The 26,853-nt window shown below is 34.4% G+C and overlaps 1 protein-coding gene across 1 annotated transcript; it reads right to left on the reverse strand.

Moving 5' to 3' along the window:
- Window positions 1–3,902: 3,902 nt before the first annotated feature.
- ZSWIM2 (zinc finger SWIM-type containing 2) lies at window positions 3,903–26,111 on the reverse strand. The gene is made up of 9 exons (XM_007965577.3): window positions 25,683–26,111; window positions 24,431–24,507; window positions 21,434–21,474; window positions 15,027–15,237; window positions 13,601–13,849; window positions 10,228–10,312; window positions 9,164–9,276; window positions 6,161–6,314; window positions 3,903–5,230 (listed from the first exon to the last, which is right to left on the reverse strand). Exons 1-9 carry the CDS (start codon window positions 25,845–25,847, stop codon window positions 4,424–4,426), a joined length of 1,902 nt encoding a protein of 633 aa, XP_007963768.3. The 5' UTR covers window positions 25,848–26,111; the 3' UTR covers window positions 3,903–4,423.
- Window positions 26,112–26,853: the final 742 nt, after the last annotated feature.

Genomic DNA, 26,853 nt, shown 5'->3' on the forward strand with positions numbered 1-26,853 from the left:
CCAGATTTGCCCAGAGCTGTGGGGTATCTCGGAACATAAGACTCTTGTTTTAAAATTAGAAATCTCCCAAGCAAACTGAGTTGAGTTAGTCACCCTAGTGCCATGCATTAAAAGGGGGACAGCCAAACATTTAAGGTTTGTTGGACACAGTCAGAAATGACAGTCATACTCAAGACTTGAAGCATCATTATGCCCCCTCTAGAGTGGGGCCATATAGAGACCAGATAGTAAATGGAATCCTGGGAAACATCTGGCTTTTTTGGGCCCACTGTTTCTTCAGATCTCTTAAGTGGTTATTTCCCTGGTCCCTGAAAGTATAATTGAGAATAACATACTAAATAATTGCTACAAGCCTCACATTGGGTTCTTGGCCTGCGGCATAAAGATAATCATAGAAGAGGGGGAAAGTATAAATCTTTAAAATTGTTACACAAATTCAGCAAATATAATAAATCAAAACCAATATCACATCCCTAAGTGGATGGTGAAAATTAGTGCCACTCTCTTAAGAATCTAGAAGATGCAGAGTTGTTGGTCCGTATTAAATCTCCATCAATTCACCCGTATAGCCCTTGCAAAAACTGGAAGGATTCTGGAAGGTGAAAGCAGACTACTGCAAACTCAATGAAAGTGTAATCCCAATTGCAGCAGCCATGCTGGATGTGATATTTTGCTACACTTGAGATCATTATGTTCTCAGGTACATGATGTAAATCCATTAATATGGTGAATGTATTCTATTCTGCTAAGGTCAGAAAGGGCTCTTGTTCACACAGAATAGGTTATATTATATATTTGCACTTTTGACCTAGGACTATGTCAACTCTCCTGTCCTCCAAATTATTTGAACATCTTGCAGAAGAGTACATTGATTTACTGCATCAATGCTGTTATGTTAATTGGGCCAGATGGGCAAGAAGTTGTTATCATAATCCTCGTTAAGACACAAGTGCTCTATGGAATGGAAGATAAACCCTACAAAGATTCAGGGGCCTTCACATTATTAAAATTATAGGGTTCCTATGAACGGGGACATGCCAGAATATTCATTGTCAAACAAAAGACAACTGATCACATCTTTTACTTCTCACCACACACACACACAAAAGTTCAACATCTTTGAGTTATATGGGTGGCATATTGCATTATTCTACACATGGGATTACTGCTGTGGCCCATATGCTGGATAATACCAATGGCTGTCAGATTTGGGGGGACCCAGAACAGGAAAAACTTGGCTAGGCTGCAAGTCTAGACAGTGGTATAAGCAGTTCTACTGCCTGGGCCATGCAACCTGGTAGACTCTATGGTATTAGAGGTATTGGTGGTAGGTAAAGATGACCTTTGGAGCTTCTGGAAAGCCCAATATGGGGAATCACATGTATGTACCTGAAGTTTTGGAACAAGGCCATGCAATATACCTTTGAAAAACAACTCATGGCATGCCCTGGTGGAGATGGGGCACCTGACCATGGGATACCAATTGATTGATTATCTGCAAATGCCCGTCAGCAACTGGGGTCTGTCAGATAGATCCATTGCCTCACAGAGCTGGCAGCAATCCATCATAATACAGAATTGGTAAGTCCAGATGTGAACATGAACAATCTCAGAAGTTAAGATGCTTGAGCAGAGAGCCCAGACTCCCACGTAATCCACCAGTGTTGGACACTGCCCCTTCTTTGGCTCATATCTACAACAAGCTTACATAGAAAGAAAAGACTTGGGCTTGGTTTCTGGATGGGTCATCTGGGTATGTGGGTGCAATCTGAAAATGGATGGCAACTGCCATTGGTCAGATTTAGTCCCCAAATCTGCCTAACTCCAATGATGCTGGAAAGTGTAGTTTCTCAAATGTCTGGAAAGGAGCCAGACATTATTGGTGAGCACAAGTAACACCTAACACAAAAAGCATTTTTAGACTTGCTTTTCTTCTTTTCCTTACTGATCACCTTCTAAATGTTTCTTTAATTTGTCGAATATTCTCTATCTCTCCTTATGGTAGATGGGAGACGCATTGCCCAGACTGACCTTAAAAGACAGTGGCGAGAAAAAATTTTTCCAATGGACAACTTTTGGCAGTGCCTTCTCCCATATGTTCATCCACATGGCTTTACCCTAGACTTACTTGCCTACAATATTTCAATTTCTCCTCTTCTAGGCTCTAAACCACCCTGTCATATTATTCATCACTGCCCAGAAGTATGTTTTATGCTGATCTCAGTCCATTTCCTCTTCCTCACAAATAAGATAAATTTTATTCTTAGAAATCAGACAGGTTTTGTGCAATTTATTTTGCCTAATTAAAAAACTGAAAAATTATTTAACTTCTCCTTGTTGAGTCACCTAATTTACAACCCCAACTCTGAGCAAAGCTTGCTTATGTGGTCAAGGAATCATTACTGTATTAGCTAATTTCTACTCTCCTTTTATAATCATGAATATTTGGTATATTGTATATTACTGCAACAATAAAATTAAAATTAAAATTGCTAAATATTCATTAACCAGTTTGACTAGTGCAAGAATAGTATCCATATTATATCTTTCTCATAACTAAAACATGAATTTTATGGCATTATCTCAACTAGCATTCCAACTTTTTTACTGTTGATAGTCCTATATCTATTTTTTTTTCTAAAAGATTGTCTATCTTTTTTGAAGGGTTCTTTTAAAAAGAAGAGTGAAAAATAAGCAATGGGGAAAGGATTCCCTATCTAATAAATGGGGCTGGGAGAACTAGATAGCAATATGCAAAAAATTGAAGCTGGACCCTTTCCTTACACCTTCTACAAAAGTTAACTCAAGATGGATTAAATACTTAAACATAAAACCTAAAACCATAAAAACCCTAGAAGAAACCCTAGGCAATACCATTCAGGACATAGGCATGGACAGCGATTTAATAATGAAAACACTGAAAGCAACTGCAACAAAAGCAAAAATTGACAAATGGGATGTAATTAAACTAAAGAGCTTCTGCACAGCAAAAGCAACTATCATCAGAGTGAACAGACAAACTATAGAATGGGAGAAAATTTTTGCAATCTATCTATCTGATAAAGGTCTAATATCTAGAGTCTACAAAGAACTTAAAACAAATTTACAAGAAGAAAACAATCCCATTAAATGTTGGCAAAGGACACGAACAGATACTTCTCAAAAGAAGACATTCATGTGGCTGACACATATGAAAGAAAGCTCAACATCACTGATCATTAGAGAAATGCAAATCATAACTACGATGAGATACCATCTCATGCCAGTCAGAATGATGATTATTAAAAGGTCAGGAAACAACAGATGCTGGCGAGGTTGTGGAGAAAAGGAAATGCTTTTACACTGTTGGTAAGAGTGTAAATTAGTTCAACCATTGTGAGATATTGTGGCGATTCCTCAAAGATCTAGAAGCAAAAATACCATTTAACTCAGCAATTCCATTACTGGGTATATATGCAAAGGAATATAAATAATTCTATTATAAAGATACATGCACATGAATGTTCATTGCGCACTATTCACAACGGCAATTGGTTGATTTCAGAATCAACTCAAATGCCCATCAATGATAGACTGGATAAAGAAAATGTGGTACATATACATCATAGAATACTATGCAGCCATAAAAAGGAATGAGATCATGTCCTTTGCAGGGGATATTTTTTCCTTGTGACAGATAATACAAATCAATATAGCATCAATAATTTTAAAAACATTTGAAAAGAAACTGAGCCATATAATTTAAAATAAAAATCTAAGGGTTATATTTTTTCAAATGAACATTTTGAAACAATGGTTACTTTGAAAATAGAGCAGATTTACAATTACAGATCCTTCAATAATAGTGATTGTATTGGAAGTACTTATATAAGTTTCTTGAAAATAAAACGGTAAGACCATTATAAATGTGACATAGCTGATAGCATTTCATTTTATTTTCATTTCATGTATAAGAAAACTCCTTTATGGAGTTTTTTAAGTTTTTTTTTTTTTTTTAATCAGTTTGTGGTAATTACTAGTGCAAGAAAAATGCAAAAAATACAGAAGTACCGGGAAGTAATCCCTGCGTGTTATGTGCTACCATAAAAAATATTTGAAAACAGTGACTCAAAGTAGGAAAACTCTATTTCCTTAATTTAAGTAAAACATTTCTAACATCAGAATAAAATAAGACAAAGGCTCTAAAAATTATTCATTATTTATAACATCCGGAATATACTCATGAAGACTTAATGCTATAAGTCGTATAAGTAATAGAATCATTTCCTTTAAGTGTAGTGAGCTGTTTATAGGTAAGTAGTCAAATTCCAAGAGATAATTTTATATACATTTGTCAAGACTATATGTGCTTTTTATGTTCTATATAAAACATTTTTTATGCTCAACATTCAAATATTTTCTAATAGTAAATAAAAATACTTTCTCACAATTGAACTCCTTCTATTGTTAAAGATAGCTCAGTACCTTTTGTATTTACAGAGTGAGACACAGGCTGTCTTGACAGATGACTACATTTGCGTGTAATTTCCCCCATACAGTTATTATACCTTTTAGACAAACTAAGTTTAGCTGTGCTCCAATTGACAATAAGATTGAAATCCTCTGAAAGTAAAGTTGATCTCTTATTGTCCTCTCTTATTTTAGTGCCAGGAGTCTTCTTTAGGTTGTGGTTATTACATGTACAGCCTTTAGTCATCCGGCTTTGACTAGTGTGGTATTTTCCACGGATGCATGGACTTTCCATTGCAGTGGGACATACGATATTCTTATGAACAATAGGGGGAAGAAATGTTTGAGATGGTATTTTCCCAAATGATACCATGGGTAAATCTTGAAGATATCTGGGAAAATGTTGGCTAATTTTATATTCATAGGTTAATTTTCTTGAATTTGAATTGTCTAATTGGATAGAGCATAAATTGTCTATTGGTATATTCTCACAGGCATCTTTTGGGCTTTGAGGTGTATTCAATTTATCAAAATTACACTGAGGTATGCTAGGTAAAATTCCAAGTCTATTTTGTTTTAAGACTAATCCAGTACCAGGAATAAAAAGATCTGGTTCTTTCTGCTTTGATAGATGAATGATGTCTCTGTTTGAAACAGATTGATGTGCTCGTCCATTCACTGCTGAATTTTTCCAAGTTAAAGGGTTATATATAACTTGTCCATCAATAGGGCATGAATTGCACTTGTGGAATAGCCAATTGTCAATACATTTCCTGTGAAACTTTAAAAAAAGATAAGCTAATCAGAACTATACTAATCTTGTTTATAATATTATTCAAGTAAATTTCCCCCAGTTTCAAAATTGTATGATTAAAAATATTTAGCAAAATTGAAAAATAATTATTTATCAAGTTTCATGAAAATATTTTGAAGAAGTTCACTTCTATATATAACTGATGTAGGGACTGATTTCCATTTTCTATATTAAAATGCAAAGACTTTTATGGATAGCACTCATAATTTTGTTAAACATTCTCTAAAGCTATTAATTTCACTGCTAATTATTTCTAATGAAAATTATTTTAAAAGTCATAACCAACTGGGGTTGAAAGTGGATCTGATAACAGTAAAATATAAAATAACAAATTAAATTTTTGGAAATAAAACAATTAGCCATTTTAAGTAAGGATGACTCTAAAGCTTTACTACTGAAGCTTTGTTTATTTACTGAAGCAACTTTATTTCAGAAAAAATGTTGGTTATCAACCACTTTATAGTTGCTTATCAATTTATATAGTGATCAAGTAGTATTATGCTGATTCCAGTGAGTTCATATGAAATAATAATTGTCAACTTAGGCATTTCTGTTTCATCTTAAGACTCATAAAAATACATAGCAAAATAGTAGTATTCTATAACCTTTTTCTTTCTACAGATAGCTAAAGTAGATAAAGGAATCTAACTTAAAGTACCATTTTATCTTTCCTAGATAGTATATACAGAAATGAGTACTAATCAGTATAAACACATCTTCAGGGAGAAAGCTGCCTTCTCAATAGTCTCTGTGGCAGTTCTTTCTATATGTGCTGTGCAATGTGAACACCTCTGTACAGAGTACAACTCAAAAGTAAAAGGACAGACTTAAATTGTCACTTCATTTGTGAAAATTGACCCTACAGGGAAAGTAAAACTAAAATGATGTGACTTTTACCTTGTGAGTACATGGTAGCAATCTTGTATGTTGACCAAGATGAAATGCCTTCAAACAAAGTAGACACTGGTAGCCTGGAGCAAGAAGCTTACTATTCTTAGTAATCAGTTGGAGAGGCAGTGATCTTACAACGTGTTTTGGTGTGTAAACTTGGCTGAATGAGAAGAAGAAGAGACATGAGTGTTTACATGTTATTATAGATCAGGAAGTGATCAATAGCACAGGGTAGGTAAGTAGTCTCTATATAAATAATGCAATGAACCCTAGGTTTTCTTGAACTAAAGATAATTAATCTCATATATTATAGAGTTAAAAACTCTATTTTATTGATCCTGAACAATATGGATCCAACTTCATAAAGAACAAAGATTTTGGCCAAGCGCAGTGGCTCACACCTGTAATCCCAGCACTTTGGGAGACTGAGGTGGGTGCATTACCTGAGGTCAGGAGTTTGAGACCAGCCTGGCCAACATGGCGAAACCCCATTTCTAATAAAAATACAGAAAAATTAGCCAGGCATGGTGGTGGGTGCCTGTAATCCCAGCTAGTCAAGAGGCTGTGGCAGGAGTATCCCTTAGACCCAGGAGGTGGAAGTTGCAGTGAGCCGAGATCACGCCACTGTACTCCAGCCTGGACGACATAGTGATACTTCACCTCAAAAAAAAAAAAAAAAAAAAAAGTTTTAAGTAGTCGTATCAAATAAAAATGCTAACCCAAAATTTTTGAGTTTGAGTTGCACTTTAAGGTCAATAAAATCAGACCATATACTCAAATTATAATATTTTAGTCTGAGTCAACACTTAGGCAACTGTTTAGAAAAATACAACCCAATTCACTCTGTCTTCTGGTAGGAAGTGAAGTGTATAGTAAGCCACATTAAATATTCCAGGCTACTATAATAAATTGGTAGATCATAAGAGATAATGAAATTTGTTTTCGTTTGGTGTATATTCTTATCACTTCAATATTGTTAGACTCTGTTAATTTAACTCTAAAAGTACCAACTCCATTTTTTGTACCAAAAATACTGACTGACATAACTAAGATGATATACTATGAATTAACTGCTATTTGATGCCATTGCAACTGGTAAAACAGATACAACAAATCTTTAACAGAAAAAAAAAGTTTGGTTAAAAGGTCAGATATGTTCCTGTCATTCAAAAGTCGTTCAGAACAAAGTTCAAATATATTCTTCAGAAAAGTTTGTACTTCTCATTACTCTGCAGATATATCCCCATCATATTATAGAAATTGCTCTTACCAGGGTCATCTAATTTCAATGAAAATGTATATTTTTAGTACTCTTTTAAGGTTGTTACCTACTGTTTCTTATCCTGAAATTCTCTTTATTTATTCCATTTTCTCTGCCTAAAATGTCCTTCTTCCCCTAATGTTCTTCTTCTGAACTCCCTGTCCCCCAATATCTCCTAAGTCCAACCATTAGTTATACAATTTAGCATTCTAACAGGATGAAGTATGATACCTGTGCAGGGAAAATGGAGTTGCAAAGCCTTTGTGTAGGCTCATTTGATGCCCCACAAGAGCTCTAGTCTCCAATGTGTGTGCAGTACCCATGGGCATGGGCTATATATCAGTTGAAGTTTGGATAGAAACTTACATATACGTGTGTATGTGCACGTGTGTGGGGGTATGGGTGTATATACACACACACACACATATATATATTTAGTGAGAACAAGCACATTTTTTGTTTAGTTGATTCACTGAAAGTATTTTTAGTTTCTATTTAATCCCATCCTTTAAAAGTTGTCTCTTTTCTATGTGTTTCATAATGTACACAATCTCTTAATATTATACAACAGGCTACTCCTTTCCCTTCCCTCCCTTCCCTTCCTTTCCCTTCCCTTCCCTTCCCTTCCCTTCCCTTCCCTTCCCTTCCCTTCCTTTCTCTCTCTCTCTTTCTTTCTTTCTTTCTTTCTTTCTTTCTTTCTTTCTTTCTTTCTTTCTTTCTTTCTTTCTTTCTTTCTTTCTTTCTTTCATTTTTTGAGATAGAGTCTCACTCTGTTGCCTAGGTTGGAGTACAGTGTTGCCATTTCATCTCACTGCAACCTCTGGCTCTCAGGTTCAAGCAATTCTCCTGCCTCAGCCTCCCGAGTAGCTGGGATTACAGGTATGTGCCACAACTCCCCACTATTTTTTTTTTTTTTTTTGTATTTTTTTAGTAGAGACATGGTTTCACCATGTTGTCCAGGGTGGTCTTGAACTCCTGACCTCAGGTGATCCACCTGCTTTGGTCTACCAAAGTGCTGGGATTACAGGCTTGAGCCACGGCGCCCAGCCTAAATTTTCTGTAATTGAACAGGACTACTGCAAAAGGTCTGGAGACCTCTCCACTAATAATGTTCTGAATCAATGTTCTGAAATAAAACCAATCTGCTCAGCACTCTTCTTCCAACAGGGTGAAGTAGAGGGTAGAAAGAGGGAGAATGAAGCAAAGAAATTGGCCTTTTCCCCTAGAGGCCAATTATCTCAAAGGCAAATTTCAAATATATTTGAATCTGCTTTTATTTAAACATAACTGATGTCAGTTTCAATTTTACATTTACGTCGATAATTATTTGATTACTGAGGAAACCACTGTATCCCTAGTATCTAGTATAGTTTCTGGTCAAATTAAAAATAATAGATAACATTATTTGAATATTTATTGTGTGTATTAACTCATTTCATACTCAAAAAATTCCTACAAGGTTGGTTTTAACAATTACTCCCATTTTAAAGATGAGGAAAATGTGGCAGATAGAAGTGAAGTAACTAGTCCACAAGTCACATAGACAATGTGTGGTTGAATTATGATTGGATTCAAGCAGTCTGACTCTACAGCCTTGCTCTTCAATTGGATGGTATAATGCCACCTAGTATCTAAATGCTTAATCGTAATTAAATAATAAATAAGAGAATAAATACAACCTATTCAAATTGAAAAGTTATTCAAAGATTCGGTCATACAAGAAATATAAATTTTACTGGGAACCTCACTCTTGCTTTTCTTGAAAATGTGACATCTTTTCTTCTATCTCATTTTTAGTATCTATGTATTTTACAGCTTCATCTGTTCTTTTTTCTAGTAATCTCCATTTTTGGTTTCTTTTCTGTAATAGGTGAAAAGTAAATGTTACTTTGCAAAGTCATGGATATTTTCATTTTGTGGATAAAAATTAGTAGGTTGCATATCAATGTGAATAATACACAATTTTTTTTTTTTTTGAGACGGAGTCTTACTCTGTTGCCCAGGCTGGAGTGCAGTGGCACATTCTCGGCTCACTGCAAGCTCTACCCCCTGGGTTCATGCCATTCTCCTGTCTCAGCCTCCTGAGTAGCTGGGACTACAGGCGCCCACCACCACGCCTGGCTAAGATCCGCCCACCTCGGCCTCCCAAAGTGCTGGGATTACAGGTGTGAGCCACCACGCCCGGCCAATACACAATATTTTTAAGCATATATATTGTTTTTCAACACGTTAAAGTATTTACAAATTGTGAGTGAGTCTCATACACTATTGCACAGCTACTATAATGGCATTACTTTTTAAGGTAAAAAATAACAATAATTGTGTATGTTTTATTTTATCCTGTCTGGTAAGTAGAAAGTAGTAGTATTATTCAACATCAGGAGATACTTTTAAAGTGTACGATTTAAATTATCCCAGTAAAATTCCATGTTTCATTATTGTTTATGTAAGGAAATTTAAGAGAAAATCATAAATGTTTTGACTTTTCATTATAAGACAATTTGTAATGTTGACAGCTCTTTAAAAACTAATATTCAAGTTTGATGGCTATATTTTCTGTTCTGAAAATTTATTCATAATGTCATCAGATGTTTCTTATCATGTTAGATTTTATAAATTACCAGTGTAAGAACTGGTTGCTTTGTGCATCCTTATGAAAAAGAGTTCTCCTAAAAATATAGCTTTAGGTTTGTATTAAAAACCAATCAGCTCTGTTCCACAGTGTTATGTTATTCTTCTTATTCTTAGACTGACTTAGCTCTACAACAGGACAAATAGAAACACCATATTAGATTCAAGATGGATACTGTACCTCACGAAATGTAAACGTGTGGGAAAGATGGCAGCAGCTATCAAAACATTCCTGGCATAAGTGATATTCTATGCACTCGGTACACCTAAAAATACAAAACATCAAAACACGCAAGAAAAAACATCCTATTATTGTGATGGTTTTGGGTGAAAAATTCAGACCAAAACTTCCCGGGAACAATTCAAACATGACAAGGATCATCTCAAGTCACACTGTGTATTAGTTTCCTGTTACTGCTGTAAAAATTTGCTACAAACTTAGCTTAAACTGCACAAATGTATTATCTTACTCTTCCATAGAAGTCTGAGATGAGTTTCAGCGTGCTAAAACCAATGGGTTGGCAGGGCTGTGTTACTTTTAGGGGGCTTTAGGGGAGAATCTATTTCCTTGCTCTTTTTAGGGGGCTTTAGGGGAGAATCTATTTCCTTGCTCTTTCTATCTTCTAGAGCAGGGGTCCCCAACCCCAGGCGCTGACCTGGTCTGTGGCCTGTTTGGAACCGGGACATACAGCAGGAGGTGAATTGTGGGAGAGCAAATCTCCACCTTCTGTCAGATCAGCGGTGGCATCAGATTCTCATAGGAGTGTGAACCCTATTGTGAACTGCGCACATGAGAGATCTAGGTTGTGTGCTCCTTATGAAAATCTAGTACCTGATGGTCTGAGGTGGAACAGTCTCATCCTGAAACCATCCCCCAATAACCCCTGTGGAAAAACTGTCTTCCACAAAACTGGTCGCTGGTGCCAAAATGTTTGAGGACTGCTGTTCTAGAGGCTGCCTACATTTATTAGCTTGTGACCATTTCAAAACAAACAAAGTAGCATCTCTCCGCCTTTCTTCCACAATCACATTTCCCTCTGACTTTCTTGCCTCCTTCTTCTACTTTTAAGAACCTATATGATTACACAAGGCTTATTCAAAGAATCCAGGAGACCTCTTTATTTCAAGGTCAGTGATTAGAAACCTTAATTTCCTCTGCAACCTTAATTCCTCTATGACATATAAGTTCTGGGCATAAGGATGTGGACGTTTTAGGAAGTTTATTATTTTGTCCACCACATGCCCCTTCCATGATGCCTTCTCAGACTATCTTAGCTTTCATTTACCTCTTTCTCTACATTCTTATAGGATCTACACTCTATTAGATATTCTGTCATTTGATTATCCAGTGCTGCTTTCCAGTTGTTTCGTGAGTGCCAGAGTTAGAGTTGGCAGCATACTTCTTGAAAATAAAAATTATATTCTTTTTTTCCCACAGAATGGAAAAAGGTAAAAATAAAAGATCTCAGTAAAAACTATTGAGAAGTCAAAAAAAAACCACTTTCCATAAAAGCCCAATCTAAAAGTTATATTGTTTATAAAAATTTTGTCACAAGCAGAGGATTTTAAATTACTTGCAACATAATTTACTAAACTGAAAATATTCTGAGCAGTAATCATGTAAACTTATTATTCAAGTTATCAAATATTTAGAAGATTATTGCCATGAAAAATTTAAGAAAATATGTACCTCAGACATCTTAAAAGAAGCAAATGCTAATTTATTCATTATTACTCTTTGTACATACAGGGAAGATTTTAATAATTAACAGCAATAGGTTGAATAAATGGTGCCATTTATTCAATACATCAAAGTATGCTGGGCTTAAAAAAAGTTAAGCATCTCTGTATTTTAACATATATCTAGTAATTTTGGAATTAACCTCTTAAAAGATGAAGTAGTTAAATTCTGAAATTCTAATGAAGAAGGAATGAAGAAACTTTCTAGTTAATCTTGTCTCCTACTCAATGTGTTCCTAAAAGAAATGGAAATAGTTTTTCAGACTGATGACTGAAATGTCAGTACTTGAGGGAATGGAAGATGGATGGAGTCACAAACATTGAAAATGCATTCTTTAATTTGTAAAAGAGAATGGAGACAGAGACGAGTAATTGTTAGCAAGATCCCTAGAGGAGAAGTTATGAGACAAGAAAAGATTCTCAAAGGAGAGTGTAGGGTCACTAGTGGGCAGATGGCAGGATAGTGGGTCATGTGTTTACTTAGTAGGAATAATAATGCCCAAGGGCAGAAAAAGCAGTCAGAAAGCTCTGAGTGACAGGAGTGTACTGTCATCAACATACCTAAAAGCAAGATTTATACTAAAATTGTATGTAAACCATTTGGGGAACATCGTAAGCACTAAGAATTTTATACTGTGACCCTCACATGTCCTTGTTCCCCCACATATCCCAGCCCCCTCTTTAACATGTGACCTTAGCCCCTCCCTCACTGGTGCTATCCACCCTTCTTGAGAAAATTTAAATTGCCCATATGACGGCTGCTAATACCGAAGATCAAGTCCTTCCTTTTCCTGGAATCCTCTTTAAACAACATTCCTGAACCTAGCTAAATACCTCTTGCGAAAAGTTTGTAAACATTCTGTACTTCCTCCCCAAGTTAGAGTCCTCCCTAGGAGCCTTCTGAGGCCAGCCATTTTCCAGCAGACACTTTTGTGAATAATTAACTTTCTTCTGTGTAACACATACAGAAAACAAAACTAAATTCAAAGGAGATAGGTATAATTTGCTGTTGGATATGATAATGTTTTATGGCTTTATGAATTTTAATATATATATAATTTAAATTGGGCTCATCATAATGTAATTCAAGAAGGCTGAAAAATAAACTGATGCATTTCAAAAAAATGTAACAAGATTGAAATAATGTTTTCTTATTGATGTACTGTTAACTTAAAATTTCAATTAAGAAAATACAGTTTCCTAGGCATAGCAATTAATTTATGTTTTATCGTGAGAATTGTGGGAAAGTTTGGGGGTTACTCACAGTGAAAATTGTTTGCTCTAATAATTACTATGTTTTTGTAGTTGTTGTTGAAGTGTAAGATATGAAAGAAAGCAAAATCTGTACTCATTGCAATTTGGAGTAGGGAAGACTGGATTAAATATTCAGTCAATCTAGTCAATGTCCCTCTGGCCCAATCTTTGGAATTTTTGGAACTGACCTCAAAGGTAGTTCAAATAAAGTTACAGAGGGTGAGAGATCCAGCAAGGCTCTGAGCTTGGAAACTCATCTAAGCTAAAACCACCTATCCTGTGTCCAGAGCTTCTAGGATGGGGTGCTACTTCAGACCCAATCTAGACCAGAGCTCAAAACAATACCCTTGCACAGGAGAAGAAAATAAAATGATTGGAGTTCCTGAGATACTGGACCGAGATAGAGGTCAGTCTGTAAGTCCTAAATAAGCAGTTGTCACACAAGTCAAACAGTATATGCAGGAAGAGGGAAGCTATAGAATGGGTGCTCCAATGCTCAAAGTTTCCTGATGTAAAAAAATAAAAAGAACACATGCTTATAGTTTACAGAGAACACTTACTTATAACACTTCCCCTCAATTGGAAATTGTTTGCAGTTATTACAGGGAATTCCAAGGTGTTTGTCCAGTCTCTCTTTCTCTGCTGCAGTTACAAGTTTGCTGGAGTTTTTGAACTCCTCCAAAATAAGTTTTAATGGTGCAAACTCTTTCCTGCACAGAGGACATTTCAACATGGAAGTGTCTGATGTACTCTGATAATTAGCTAAGATTTTCATGCATTTTATATGAATACTATTGCCACAGCCAAACCTATGAGAGATAAAAATTCAAGTTTATCATTTGTATAGAGCAGTTTTATATATCCATTGTATATATATATATAACATATATATTTATATAAGTAAAATTTCCTGTGCTACCATCTTTATTCCACATAAAAATAGATTCTGAACTGATTTTCAGCTATAGCTTGATTACATACACACACACACACTCACTCACTCTAGTAATCTATCATCTTTAATACATCAAAATTCCAAACTTAAATTTTCCTTCTTTGCAATGAAATGGTGAGAGATTTTGCAACATTAAAATATTTTCATTTGTAAAGTGAGAATGAATATAGGCTTAACACAAGGGAAAATAATAATAATTATTTTAATAAAATGCTTCACTGAGAGCAGGGGTGCCACCATACTTTTCCAGAAGTCACATAATACATGGTAGTACCAAAGAAATAGCTGCTGAGAGAAATATTTTGGAAACTAGTTAATTTTACAATATGCAATAGAAGCAGACATATGAACAACTACAGTGTGTACAAAAGTTTTGTTAAATTATCAGAAGAAAAAAGAATGATCAGGAGAAAAAGCAATGGCAAATGGCTGTCCAAATTTTTCAAGTTCAACCTTATAGTGCTGTGAAGAAAAGCATGAACATTAGACTCTCAGTAAACATTTCTGCATATGTGAAAATTGAATTATTTAGGTTTAAAGATAGAATTTTGAAAAACTGAAAATAATTTTTGTAATTTCAAAGTAAAATAATCTTTACTTCCAGGGAAGTCTTTATAACTATAATAAGCCATAACATTTATTCATATGTATAAAATAAAAACACAGAAATTACTTCTGTTACTTAAGGTGAGAGGAGGAATAATTGTGGAATTATGCTTCAATTTTTACCCTTATAGTGTAGTTCAGAAAGATTTAGAGTAAGAGCGTATATTTAGCTCACAATATATATACACACACATATATATGTTGTTTCCTAACATATATAATATATATTATAATATATATATAAATATATAATATGTGTGTGTGTGTGTGTGTGTGTTAGGAAACAAAGGAATTTAATTAAGTATAAATTAGCGGCAGGTGAAGTTGTCTATTTTTTCCCTATCATGTCTCCTAAGGTAATAAATCACAAATATGTTTTAGAATTTTTAATTAGTTTTAAGAATCCAAAGAAAAAAATACATCACCTGCAAAAGGTGACAGGAAGCTTTTTCTCTAAAAGTAGCTCTTGACAAATAGAGCAGATATCGTCGGAATCAATTTCTTTCTGTTTAATGTACCCATCTTCTTCAACATGTTCATTGTGGTCATTTGTTCCTGGTTGGGGAGTTTGAACTCGATGTATCCCCCGAAGCAAGTCACTTATCTCTCTTTCTCCAAGACCCAATTGTAAAGCAGCTAGTGAAAAATCCCAAAGTATTAAAATTCAGTCACAAAATTGGAGCTACAGAGAGGTAACAACTTATGCTGAAAGTTAGAATTTTCTTTCAAATATCAGAGAGTTTTGACTGAATTATCACACTGACATTGACCACTTCTTTACATTTTTCTCAGAGCCAAAATGTCAGAAGAGAGTCATATGAAAAAATATAAATTTATTTTTTCTTGTTACTAAAAAAGAGTCAATGCAAACAGTGCACTTGAATATGATAGTGTTCATCTTTGGATTGGTGTTACAATCATGTCTTATACTTTGAGTTGTTCACTTGTCCATAACAAATATTTTATGAACATATAGGAATATTAAAATAAATGGGACATGAATACATAAGGAGGAAACTGATATCTGAGTAGCTACTGTAATTATTTGTTAGATGAATAAGTGAATTAAAAATTAATGGAAGAGCAAGACTTAACTAATTGCGCCTATTTTCTGTTTCTGTTTTGTGTACCTACAAAAGAGTGTCTCATTAGCCTCGTCCTCAACAGATTTGGTCAGCGGTTCTCAGGACAATCTATTAGTTCCTATATTGCCTGCACCATTAGCAGGTGCATTTTTTGAATTCTGAATTTTCTCCATTCTGCAGTCCTTAAGAGAATGATGTTCTAAGTGCCTATAGTTTTGATCAGGGAATCCTAGATTCTTTATTCCTTGGCCCATCTCTTTGCTGCTTCCCCCTTCCCTCTCCTACTCCTGAACATGTCATAATTTAAATGCTAGTTGTTATCGGTCCCCTGCCTTCTATTCATTTTATATATCTTTTTACTATATATGAATTAAAAATTATTTCCAAGATAATAAAATGCTCTGCTTTTCTGGAAAGACCCCCCCAACTAAACACTAAAAACACTGAAAACATCACAGTTACATTTCAATACAGAAATCGCCGCCCCCTGTCTGAGGTGGAATGGCAAGTGGAATGTGGGAGGGCATCATACATTAGTTAACCATTACTTTGGGGAAGAAGGGCTATTTGTCATAGAGACACAGCAACATCTGCTCTCTAAAAAAGGAGAGAAAAATAAATAACAAAATATTGTGCTTTGGGGAATAAAGATGCATTGGGTCAGCAGAAATACTGAAGAATAAAATTTCATAAAAGAAGCTGGCAACAAATTGTTCTGTGTGGTAAAATGTGAACTGGAAAATAAAAGGAAGAAACAAACTCTTCTAAAGTGAATTTGGAAAAATTAATGCATAAGATTATACATGAATATTTTGAAAGAGAAGAGCAAGGCACCTAATCTGAACTGACATCACAATGTGTTGTATAAGTAATAAAGGTAATAATATATGGGATGCTCTAAATAATAAACATTGTTAAACAAAGAGCAAAAGAAGTATTATCTAATAACTGTTACTGAGATAACTGGGTGGCAATATGAAGAAAATTAACTCAAACCAAATACCAACCTCCAACTTATACCAAAACAACTACACACTGATGCTATTATATAATGAAGAACAAAAATAATAAAAAGAGCAGAAAAAAAACCCCAAAGAACTGTTGATACTATGGAAGAAAGACAATTTTTAAAGGATCGAAAGAATAAACATGAAAAGAACAGATGATCCGATTTAATAACACAAAAATTCATATGTATAACAAAATTGAATAAAGTCATAGAGAAAAATTTATAGATTAGAAAAACATTTGAAAAAAGTAATGCTTATAATAATTATGTTTGCAGTTTTATCCTAATAAATAGCCAAAATACAATTCACATAAAACACAAATAGTAAACAAGGCAGTGGAAGATGTTCAATTTTATTTGCATCAAAGGCAAATGAGTTGAAATAAGAATAAAGCACAGACACTAAATAAAACTGACTGAATAAACACTATAATAAATGTTATGATTTGTTTGCTTTATGTTATTTCTTACCCTAGAACTTAAAGTATAATAAAAAAGGTATTTGAAGACATTTTAGATCTTCCATAAAGGAATGTTAAATAAATATACCAGAGAATAGAAACTCTTTTCTTATTTAATTTATCAGGCATGGATAGATTACTATGAACCTTGTATCTCGTATTTTTCCTCCTTTGTGTGGCTGGCTTTCTTTCCAAAATTATAGAAATATTACTAACATGGAAAAATATTTCTATGTGTCTTTATTTTCATATTTCTTAAATATGCTGTTAATATCTTTCTTTGTATGCTTAAGTACTACAGGTAAAATGTGCCAATACAGGAATCCAAAAAACAAATAAAGAAATTGACATATTGCTGAAATCACGTAAATCAGCAAAAGTATTCTGACAACATATTTGGCAGTACATATGAGGGGAAGACATAAAAATATAACACTTCTACTCCAAAACACAATAAGACTTTAGGCTAAGGAAATAGTTGAAAAGAACAAAAAGCTTTATATACAAAGTATATAACAAGTAGTTAGAAATAAATGCCTAATAGTGGAAGAATGTTAAATTGCTTATAATATACCATATTTAGTGAAATATTAGCTAGCCTTTGATGACTTTTAATGAAAGTCATTATATAGCAGAGATTATATAGCATTGAAAATATAAAGTAGCCGGGCGCAGTGGCTCACGCCTGTAACCCTAGCACTTTGGGAGGCCGAGGAGGGCGGATCACGGGGTCAGGAGATCGAGACCATCCTGGCTAACACGGTGAAACCCCGTTTCTACTAAGAAAAAAAAATACAAAAAAATTAGCCAGGTGTGGTGGCGGGCGCCTGTAGTACCAGCTACTCAGAAGGCTGAGGCAGGAGAATGGCGTAAACCCGGGAGGCGGAGCTTGAAGTGAGCCGAGATCTTGCCACTGCACTCCAGCCTGGGCGACAGAGCGAGACTCCATCTCAAAAAAAAAAAAAAGAAAAAGAAAAGAAAATATAAAGTAACAATGTCTGATAAAAGCAGAACACATAATTCTGACAGAATATTAGGCTGTTTTATGATATATATAAAATCATAAACGGAAAATAGAAAATAAAAAGTTTACATCTTTCTGGTGAGAATTTAGAAAAATTTCCTTTAATGAGGTTTTAATTTTATTCATAAATATTTAGTTCCAAAAAGAACAGATAGTATTCACTAGTTATTGTATTTAAAAGGAACTATCAGGTGGTAAATCTAGCTTTTGTTGGGAAAATATTTGTGAAAAAAAGAATGTTCAGTGTTCAAAAATTAACATTTTTCATAATAAAATTCCCATATAATCATTTTTTGTCAGTCTTTGAAAAGAAAAGAGAGTCTCAGGTTTCTTATATGCAACACTGGAATGTAGATAATTGCTTCCAGATTCCTTTTAGAAAAGAATCTCTGAATGATGTTCAAAACATTCCTCTTCCATTACAAGTAACATTCCCTCCACACTTACTTAAATACTACACATAATCCTAAGGAGTAGTTATTTATAGTTTTCTTTATTTTTCATATATGTTTATTCTAGCCTTAATTAATTAATTAATTAATTTTTTTTTGAGACGGAGTCTTGCTCTGTGCTCCAGGCTGGAGTGCAGTGGCTGGATCTCGGCTCACTGCAAGCTCCGCCTCCCGGGTTCACGTCATTCTCCTGCCTCAGCCTCCCAAGTAGCTGGGACTACAGGCGCCCGCCACCACGCCCGGCTAGTTTTTTGTATTTTTTTAGTAGAGACGGGGTTTCACGGTGTTAGCCAGGATGGTCTTGATCTCCTGACCTCGTTATCCGCCCGCCTCGGCCTCCCAAAGTGCTGGGATTACAGGCTTGACCCACCGCGCCGCATTCTAAGATCACTAAGACTTACTTTCTTTGAATATTATTACACTCTCTAGTATTATTTTGTACACATGGGATTTTCTCAATGTTTACTAATTAAAATTTCTTTTAAATACAAAAGATATAAAAAATATTTATTTTAGAAGGAAGTATAAATTCTCAAATTATATAGGATTAATTTTAAACATTAAAAAATTCCCTGCTGTAGACTGAATGGTTGCTGTCTTCACTAAGTGCAAAGAATAATAATACAATGTAAAATATTAAATTGATCAATACAAAATTGCTGGGCTTGCAGATGAAAGACATTCATATACTAGCAATACATATTTTTCAATTTATAAAAAGCACCCAGCAGAGCTCCTGGCTAATATGTGGTACAATAAATATTTGTTGAATTTAATTGGGTAGAACTACACTGTTGAATATTGTAGCCATTAGCCATAGGTAGCTCTTGTGTACTTGAAATTTGACGAGTGTGACTGACAAAACAAATTTTAAATTTTGTTAAATTAAAAATTTAGTTTTTAACTTAAAGCTGATAATCTATAGTTACAGAAAAATGTATAAGTATGTAACAATTTGGATATGTGAATCTATTTTTCAACTGAAAAGTTTGACGAAGTCTATATACAGATCGAATATTTCCATTGAAAATATAGTGTCAGAGTTGAGATCTACTGTAAGTATAACAAACACGCTAGATTTCGAAGACTTAGTATAAGAAAAGTAAAATAGCTGATAACTTTTATATTGATTACATGCTGACACAATAATATTTTGATGTACTGGGTTAAGTTAAAATACATATTAAAATTACTTCCCTGTTTCTTTTTACTTCTTATAATATGGCTACTAGAAAATTACATATGTATGTTATATCTCTATTGGACAGCCTCAGTATCGAAGCTTGTGAAACTGATATGGAAGAATAGTGTAGAGAATAAGACTTTGGAGAAAGAGTCAACATTTAACTTCAGTGAATACAATGGAGAAGTCAAAAAGAAAACAATATATATAAAATCATACAACCTAGTCGTCATGCATGAAGGGACTGAGAGAGAGGATTAAGAAGAGGCTGACATTTTAGAAAGAATCTGTCTATCTGGAGGGTGAAAGACAAAGTGCAAAATGCAGGCATTGGAAACAAGGAGGCTACTTAGAACTGTACTAAGGGCTGAGGAAAGTGGAACAAAGGTAAGAATGAGTATGGAGAAATAGAAACACTTGAGAAATATGTAGGATGTAAAACAAGCAGGATTTGTGGTATGGGTAGATATATGGCAGAAGAGAATGAGAGAGAAAAAAATCAGAATATCAAGGTTTATAGCTTTGAAGAGAAAATAAAAAGGAAAGCCACTATGTGAGGTAGGGAATCTAAGAGCGGAGCACAGATGGAGAAGTCAGTATTTAAGATGCCCATGGGACCTCCAAATTGAGCTGCCCCAGAAGGCAACTGGAAATATTGGTCTGCTGGTAAGATTGGGAATCACCGTATAGAGTTAACAGTTGGAGGCATGGAAAATGGGGGACATTTCTAAAAAAATATGTAGAGTGAAAAAAGAGAAAAATCCCTGTGAAACACTAATGGTAATTTATTATCTGGGAGAATTTTAAAAATATGTCTACTGTGATTGTAATTTTATAATAGCTAGGGGGAAATAAACTTGCCTAAATAAAACATTCTTTTTGAATAGAAAAAAAAAAACTAATTATCACTTTAATTATTCATTAATATCAGAAACATTTATTAATACTTTTAAAAATGCAGTTCTTAGATGGGTCTAGTATAGGTCAAACAATTCCTTAACTGCAGTTAACCCTTTCACAATGACAGTATCTTTATTATAAAATGTACAAATTTAAGTGACCTGTATTGCAATTATTTTTCTTTCTCTCTTATTTTTGGGAACTCTGGAATTGAAACTTATACAAATATATAACTGACTCTAAACTCAATTTAAGAACTCACTTAAAAACTACATTTTACTCTGCTTTTGTTTTGCAAAAAAATTTCATTCAGCAAACATTTTTGAGTAAAACAATGTGCCATACCAACAGTCTATTTCTGGGATCTGAAAAAACCACATTCACTGTTTTTCTCACAATTAAAATAGTTTTAGACACAGAAACCACTGTAACCTTTTCTTAGAATACATAAATGTTTTTCTACTGAATAACTGGCCATTGTTTCATATCTGTTGTTATTAAGTGCCTATGAGTTTGAAAATGACATATAAAGTTACATTTTTTTAAGATGAAAAATGTTCCAAGTGTCTTAAGTTTAAGAAGCTGAGCTACTGATAGTTACCAGATTTCCTAGAAAAATAACCATCTAAATTTAGAAAATGTTAAATAAAAAAATTCTTATATTTTTAAACTTTAAATTAGTAAAATAAAAACAAAAAACCCAAACCCCAAAACTTACATTCATGGTTCCTTGGAAGCTTGAATTTTTTCAACAAGACCCTAACATTCACAAGTAGAAAAAAAATCGAGACATTTATTTTTGACATAAACTCAAAAGACATTTAAAAATATTTAGAATAGAAATTGAATTATAAGATTTATATTATGGGAAGTGTTATGAATAAACTTAAGACTCATCAATTTTCTCTTATAATAGTTGCTAAGCTTATGTTTTAAAATAAGCATATGTGAAAAAGTATGATTAATGAAAATGACAGCTAGTGTCAAGAGATTTGTCAGACAGAGTCCACATATTTCTTATGACATACAGTTATTCACAGGGAAAGGATAAAGAGGGGATTTAGGTATTTATGATACTGCCTTTAAATTTCTCTGGAAATGGAATAATTTTCTGGATAGTGTACCAAATGGCTGTTTTCCTACATACACTTCTTTAACACATGATAGAAAAAAATACTTAAAAATTTTACCAATTAAAATGGAATGCAACTTTTTTTAAAAAGTGGGAAATACCTATTAAATTATTATTCAATGATACTAAATATACTTTAGTATATGGAACACTGATTATATTTCCATTTACTTAATGGTTACAATATTGCACAACATGAATTATATAATAAAAGAGAATACCTTTCCCCTGACATAAAATGAAAATAGAAAAAAACCCTATTTTAAATATAATCATAATACCAAATTGTAACTTGTGAAAGGACCATATTTTATCTTTATGTCAACTAGAGTAAATAACTTGTGTTACTAGATGCTTAATAAAAACTGAATAAAATAAAAGAGCAAAAAAATAAGTAAAAACATTAGAAATAATTATATAATGTTTTTTACTTGTAAAGACAAGCACTAGAAATGTGAAAGTCATAATCTTTTCTTAATTTCTTATTTTTTCATGTTAACTATCAAATAAATTAAAATAATATTAATAATTTATTAGTATGAGTATAGGTAGGCAAAACAAAAGGAGTTGATTTGTATTTAAATTAAAGCATTTTTTTTTCTTTTCTAGAGGTTAATTACCCTACAAATAGATTATGACACTAGAGGAAAAATTTCAGATTTAATAGACATAATCTTCAGTGGAGTTCTACTTCTATCTTCAAAGATTTATAGTTAAAGTCAACGAAATTAGACACTAGGGAAATGACATCCTATTCAATAAATGGTGCTGGGAAAATTGGCTAGCCATATGCAGAAGAAGGAAAGTGGACTCATAGCTTTCACCATATACAAAAATTAACTCAAGATGGATTAAAGACCTAAATGTGAGACCTTGAACTACAAAAAACTTGGAAAATTGAAGAAAAACTAGGAAACTCTTCCAGACATTGGCCTGGGCAAAGAATTTATGATCAAGTCTTCATAGGCAAACACAACAAAAAGAAAAATAGTTGGATGGACTTAAACTATAAAGCTTCTGCACAGCAAATGAAACAATCAACAGAGTAAACAGACAACCTAAAGAATGGTAAGAAACATTTACAAACTATGTATTTGACAAAGGGCTAACATCCTGAATTTATAAGAACTGAAATAACTCAACAAGATAAAACCTAATAACCTCATTAAAAAGTGGGCAAAGGACATGAATAGACATTTTTCAAAAGAAGATATACAAGTGGCCAACAAACATATAAAAAAATGCTCAACGTTACTAATCATCAGAGAAATGGAAATTATAACCACAATGAGATAGCATCTTATACATGTCATAATGACTATTATTAAAAAGTCCAAAAACAACAAATGTCGATAAGGACCTGGAGAAAGGGGAATGCTTATATACTGTTGCTAGGAATGTAAATTAGTTTAACCTTTATGAAAAACAGTAGGGAGAGTCCTCAAAAAGCTAAAAATAGAACTACCATGACTCAGCAATCCTATTCCTGGGTATATGTCTACAGGGCAAGAAATAAAATTATATCAAAAAGATGCCTGAACTCATATGTTTATCACAGCACTATTCACAACAGCAAAGATGTGGAATCAACCTAAGTATCCATAATGGTGGGCTAGATACATAAAACGTGGTATATAAATATACCACATTAATAATATGTGTGTGTGTGTATATATATATATAGTGTGTGTGTGTATATATATAATGTAATACAACTCATCCATAAAAATTAATGAAATCATGTCTTTTGTAGCCACATGGATGGGACTGGAGGCCATTATCCTAAGTTAAATAATTCAGAAATAGAAAGTCAATTACTGTATGTTCTCAGTTGTAAGTGAAAGCTAAACAATGGGTCACATGGACATATAGAGTGAAATAAGACATCAGAGACTATAAAAACTGGGAGGTTGGGAAGGGCGTAGAGGCTGAAAAATCACTTATTGGGTACAATGTTCAGTATTGGGGTGATTAGTACACTAAAAGTCCAGACTTCACCACTATGCAATATATGCATGTAAGAAACCTGAACTTGTACCCCCTAAATATATAAAAATAAATGAAAAATTTAAAAGTGATTTATAGTCAAATGTTAATTGAAAAGGAAAATATTTTGAAACTTGACTGCCATAGGCCAATATGGAAAAGGTGAATACTTTCAACCTATGTATACATGTAGAAAATGGAACATTTGATATTCAAGAAAATGTGATCCTGGAAACACAATTTGTTGAAGCACAGCAATATCTCAAATGAACCACATAATTATCATCAGTGATAAGATCAGGATTTCCCCCCCTGTTTTATAGTTAGATTTCACATTCGTACATGAGAATCTAAAATTGATTTTTTTCTATTTAAAAGCATTGACATTATAAAATGTTTCCCAATTTAAACGTTATTCAGTTTTCAGAATAAAATGAAATACTGAAAATTTTATTGGTAAGCTATGACCATTTTAACTTTATATTCCCCAAGCACCAAATTTCTTTAATTTTGCTGTTATTCAGACCATGAAAAAGGCAAAATATGTAACACACCAATATGCTCCTTTGTGGAAGATCTTCATGGAAAATCACTTACCAGCAGATATGCTTACAAAGTTCCCCTCCTTTCAGAAATGTGGAACAGTTACAAACATGAGGATCTCCTAGAAAAACCTTTAAAAGAAAAATTCGTACTTTAAAAGATCAGTAAAATTTGAGAGAGCAAAACTGAGTTAATAAAAGAGATTTGAAGAGGTAATTTAGTTTAGGTGATTCAAAAAGGTTGAATAGATTCTATCGGAGAATCTTAACTCTTGATACCAGTCTCTAGGCTGATTTTTCATTTCATTATTTGTCTTTATTAGCAAATTAACAAATTAAGATGGTTTTAAAGTGACCTGCCGTTAAGCAGGTGAAAATAAATCTAATTTCCAAAGTCAAAAGAGAAAAAAAGCAAAAATCAACCCATAAATTCCTTACTGTAAAAATGTTCTCCTTTGGGGTGGAGCTAAGCAGTTTTGTAAGGCAGCTCATTTTGGATTTTTGTTTGATGCATTTGAGTCGGTGAATTTATTTATTCAAGAGGACAAAATTTATTCACCAAGACTAGTTTGGCTAAAACAATCAAATATAGTAAGTATTGAAGGAACAAAGTAAAAAATATGCTTTAAATAAGCACAGACTAGTAAATTGCATTCAACTCTTAAACTGCATGGCCTTAATGTAAAATTTTATAAGTCAACTCCTAGGAGGTAGTGCAGTGGCTGATTTTTGAGTGGTTAAGGGTGGAATATGCAAATATGAAACATCTGTGGTCTTTCAGCAAACTTGAATTTTTATTCATTAATACCTTTCCAAGGTATTGCCATTTAAACCATCCTTTAATAGAGCCTTCATATGATTTCAGAGTGAGCAAAGAGTAAAGGGAAACCTATTTATTTATTTAGAAAATATTTACAGTATGCTAGCAGATCGTAGAATTTTCATTTCGTTTGATTTACATGACTAAAGACCACTAACAACGGATCCAAGAACACATGTAATGCAAACCAGATATTCATATAAAGCCTCTGACATTTTCAAGCCTAAAGATCAAGATCCATCATCTTTTACAAGAGTTGCAGTTTGAAGTCTTAACCTCCAAAAAAGAAACTTCCAATAAATACTATTTCCTTCTGTAATTTGCACGTCTTTTAGGCTCTGGAACACTCGCGGGGAGACGCTTTCCGGGGTGAGGCAGCAAGTAACCGCAGGGATTGTGATGGTGGCTATGCACATTGGGTATGCCAGGAGGGGAACACGGTGGGCGGGGACGGTGGCGAAGTAGGGGCGGTAGAGGCGGTAGTTACTCGGAAATCCATGTATTCTGGCTCCTCCTCCCTCAGCAGGAAGCCAGTGGGGCCCATCTCTCGTAGGAGGTATATGCTGCTACTCAGTGCCTGGTCTTGGTGCCAGCTGAGCCTCTCACTCAAGTGCCTTCGCCTTTCAGAGGCCTTATAGCCTCGACGAAGCATCCTGGCTAGGTGCGGGCGGAGGCGGCCCCTCTGCTGGGCTCACTAAGGTGCCAGCCGGTCTCCAAGACAACAGCGTGCAGGCTAGTTGCCTTGGTGACGGTGGTTGGGCTCCGCGCTGTCCCGGCGTGCCTTGCGCGGAAGAAGAGCGGGCGACAAAGGTGCGGGATGGCGTGGATTTCGCAACTCGCCCCAGCCTGCACTGCATTTTGAAGCGACGCCCTTGACTGAGGATTATTGTGTTTTTAATAATCATCTGGCCGACTTGGAAGCTGGCGGCCGAAGGCATAGTTGTCCGTTTTCTTGGGTTCCTTCTGCTTCCTCGGGGCAGAGATGGTGAAATCTACGTATTAGGACAGTTTCTAACCCAATTGCAGTCTGGACTCTGGATGCGAAAATTATCCTGTGACGATTCATCATCTTTAACAAAAAGCCAAGGTTACGGAGCCCAGAGTGATTTTTGACGTTCAACAATATTCCACAAACGTTTTCTGATTGCTCACTATGTGCATAGATTGACCGAGTCTCTGGGGGCAGATGTAGAAGACAGGAGTTCTAAACCCTAGGAAGTGCATCATCCGTAGTGGGCCGGCTGTAGTTCCAACTACTTGGGAGGAAGCTAGATCCTTAAGCCATTTCTGTCTCTCTCTCTCTGTCTCTTTCACCCCCCTTCTCTCTGTCTCTCCCTTCTCTCTCTCTCTTTCTCTTTGTGTGTGTGTGTGTGTGTGTGTGTGTGTGTGTGTGTGTGTGTGTTGGAGGGGAAATGGTCTTCCAAGTAAGGGAACATTTTTTTATTGCATATTTTGGTAGGGGTGGGTGTTGGGGATGGTACAGCCAGAATGGTGGATGGTGGTACATCCTGAATGGTGGCACAGAATCCGTTGACTATGGGTACATGAAACTTACAAATCTGTGTACTAAGGAATAAGAGTTTCAAGGTATGCAGTATTTGTACCTCTAATAATTTAAATTGTCTCTGAGCTTTGTTTACCACGTTTTAGGGGGAAAA

This window comes from Chlorocebus sabaeus, chromosome 10 (genome assembly GCF_047675955.1).
Source record: "Chlorocebus sabaeus isolate Y175 chromosome 10, mChlSab1.0.hap1, whole genome shotgun sequence".
NCBI classification, from domain to species: Eukaryota; Metazoa; Chordata; class Mammalia; order Primates; family Cercopithecidae; genus Chlorocebus; species Chlorocebus sabaeus.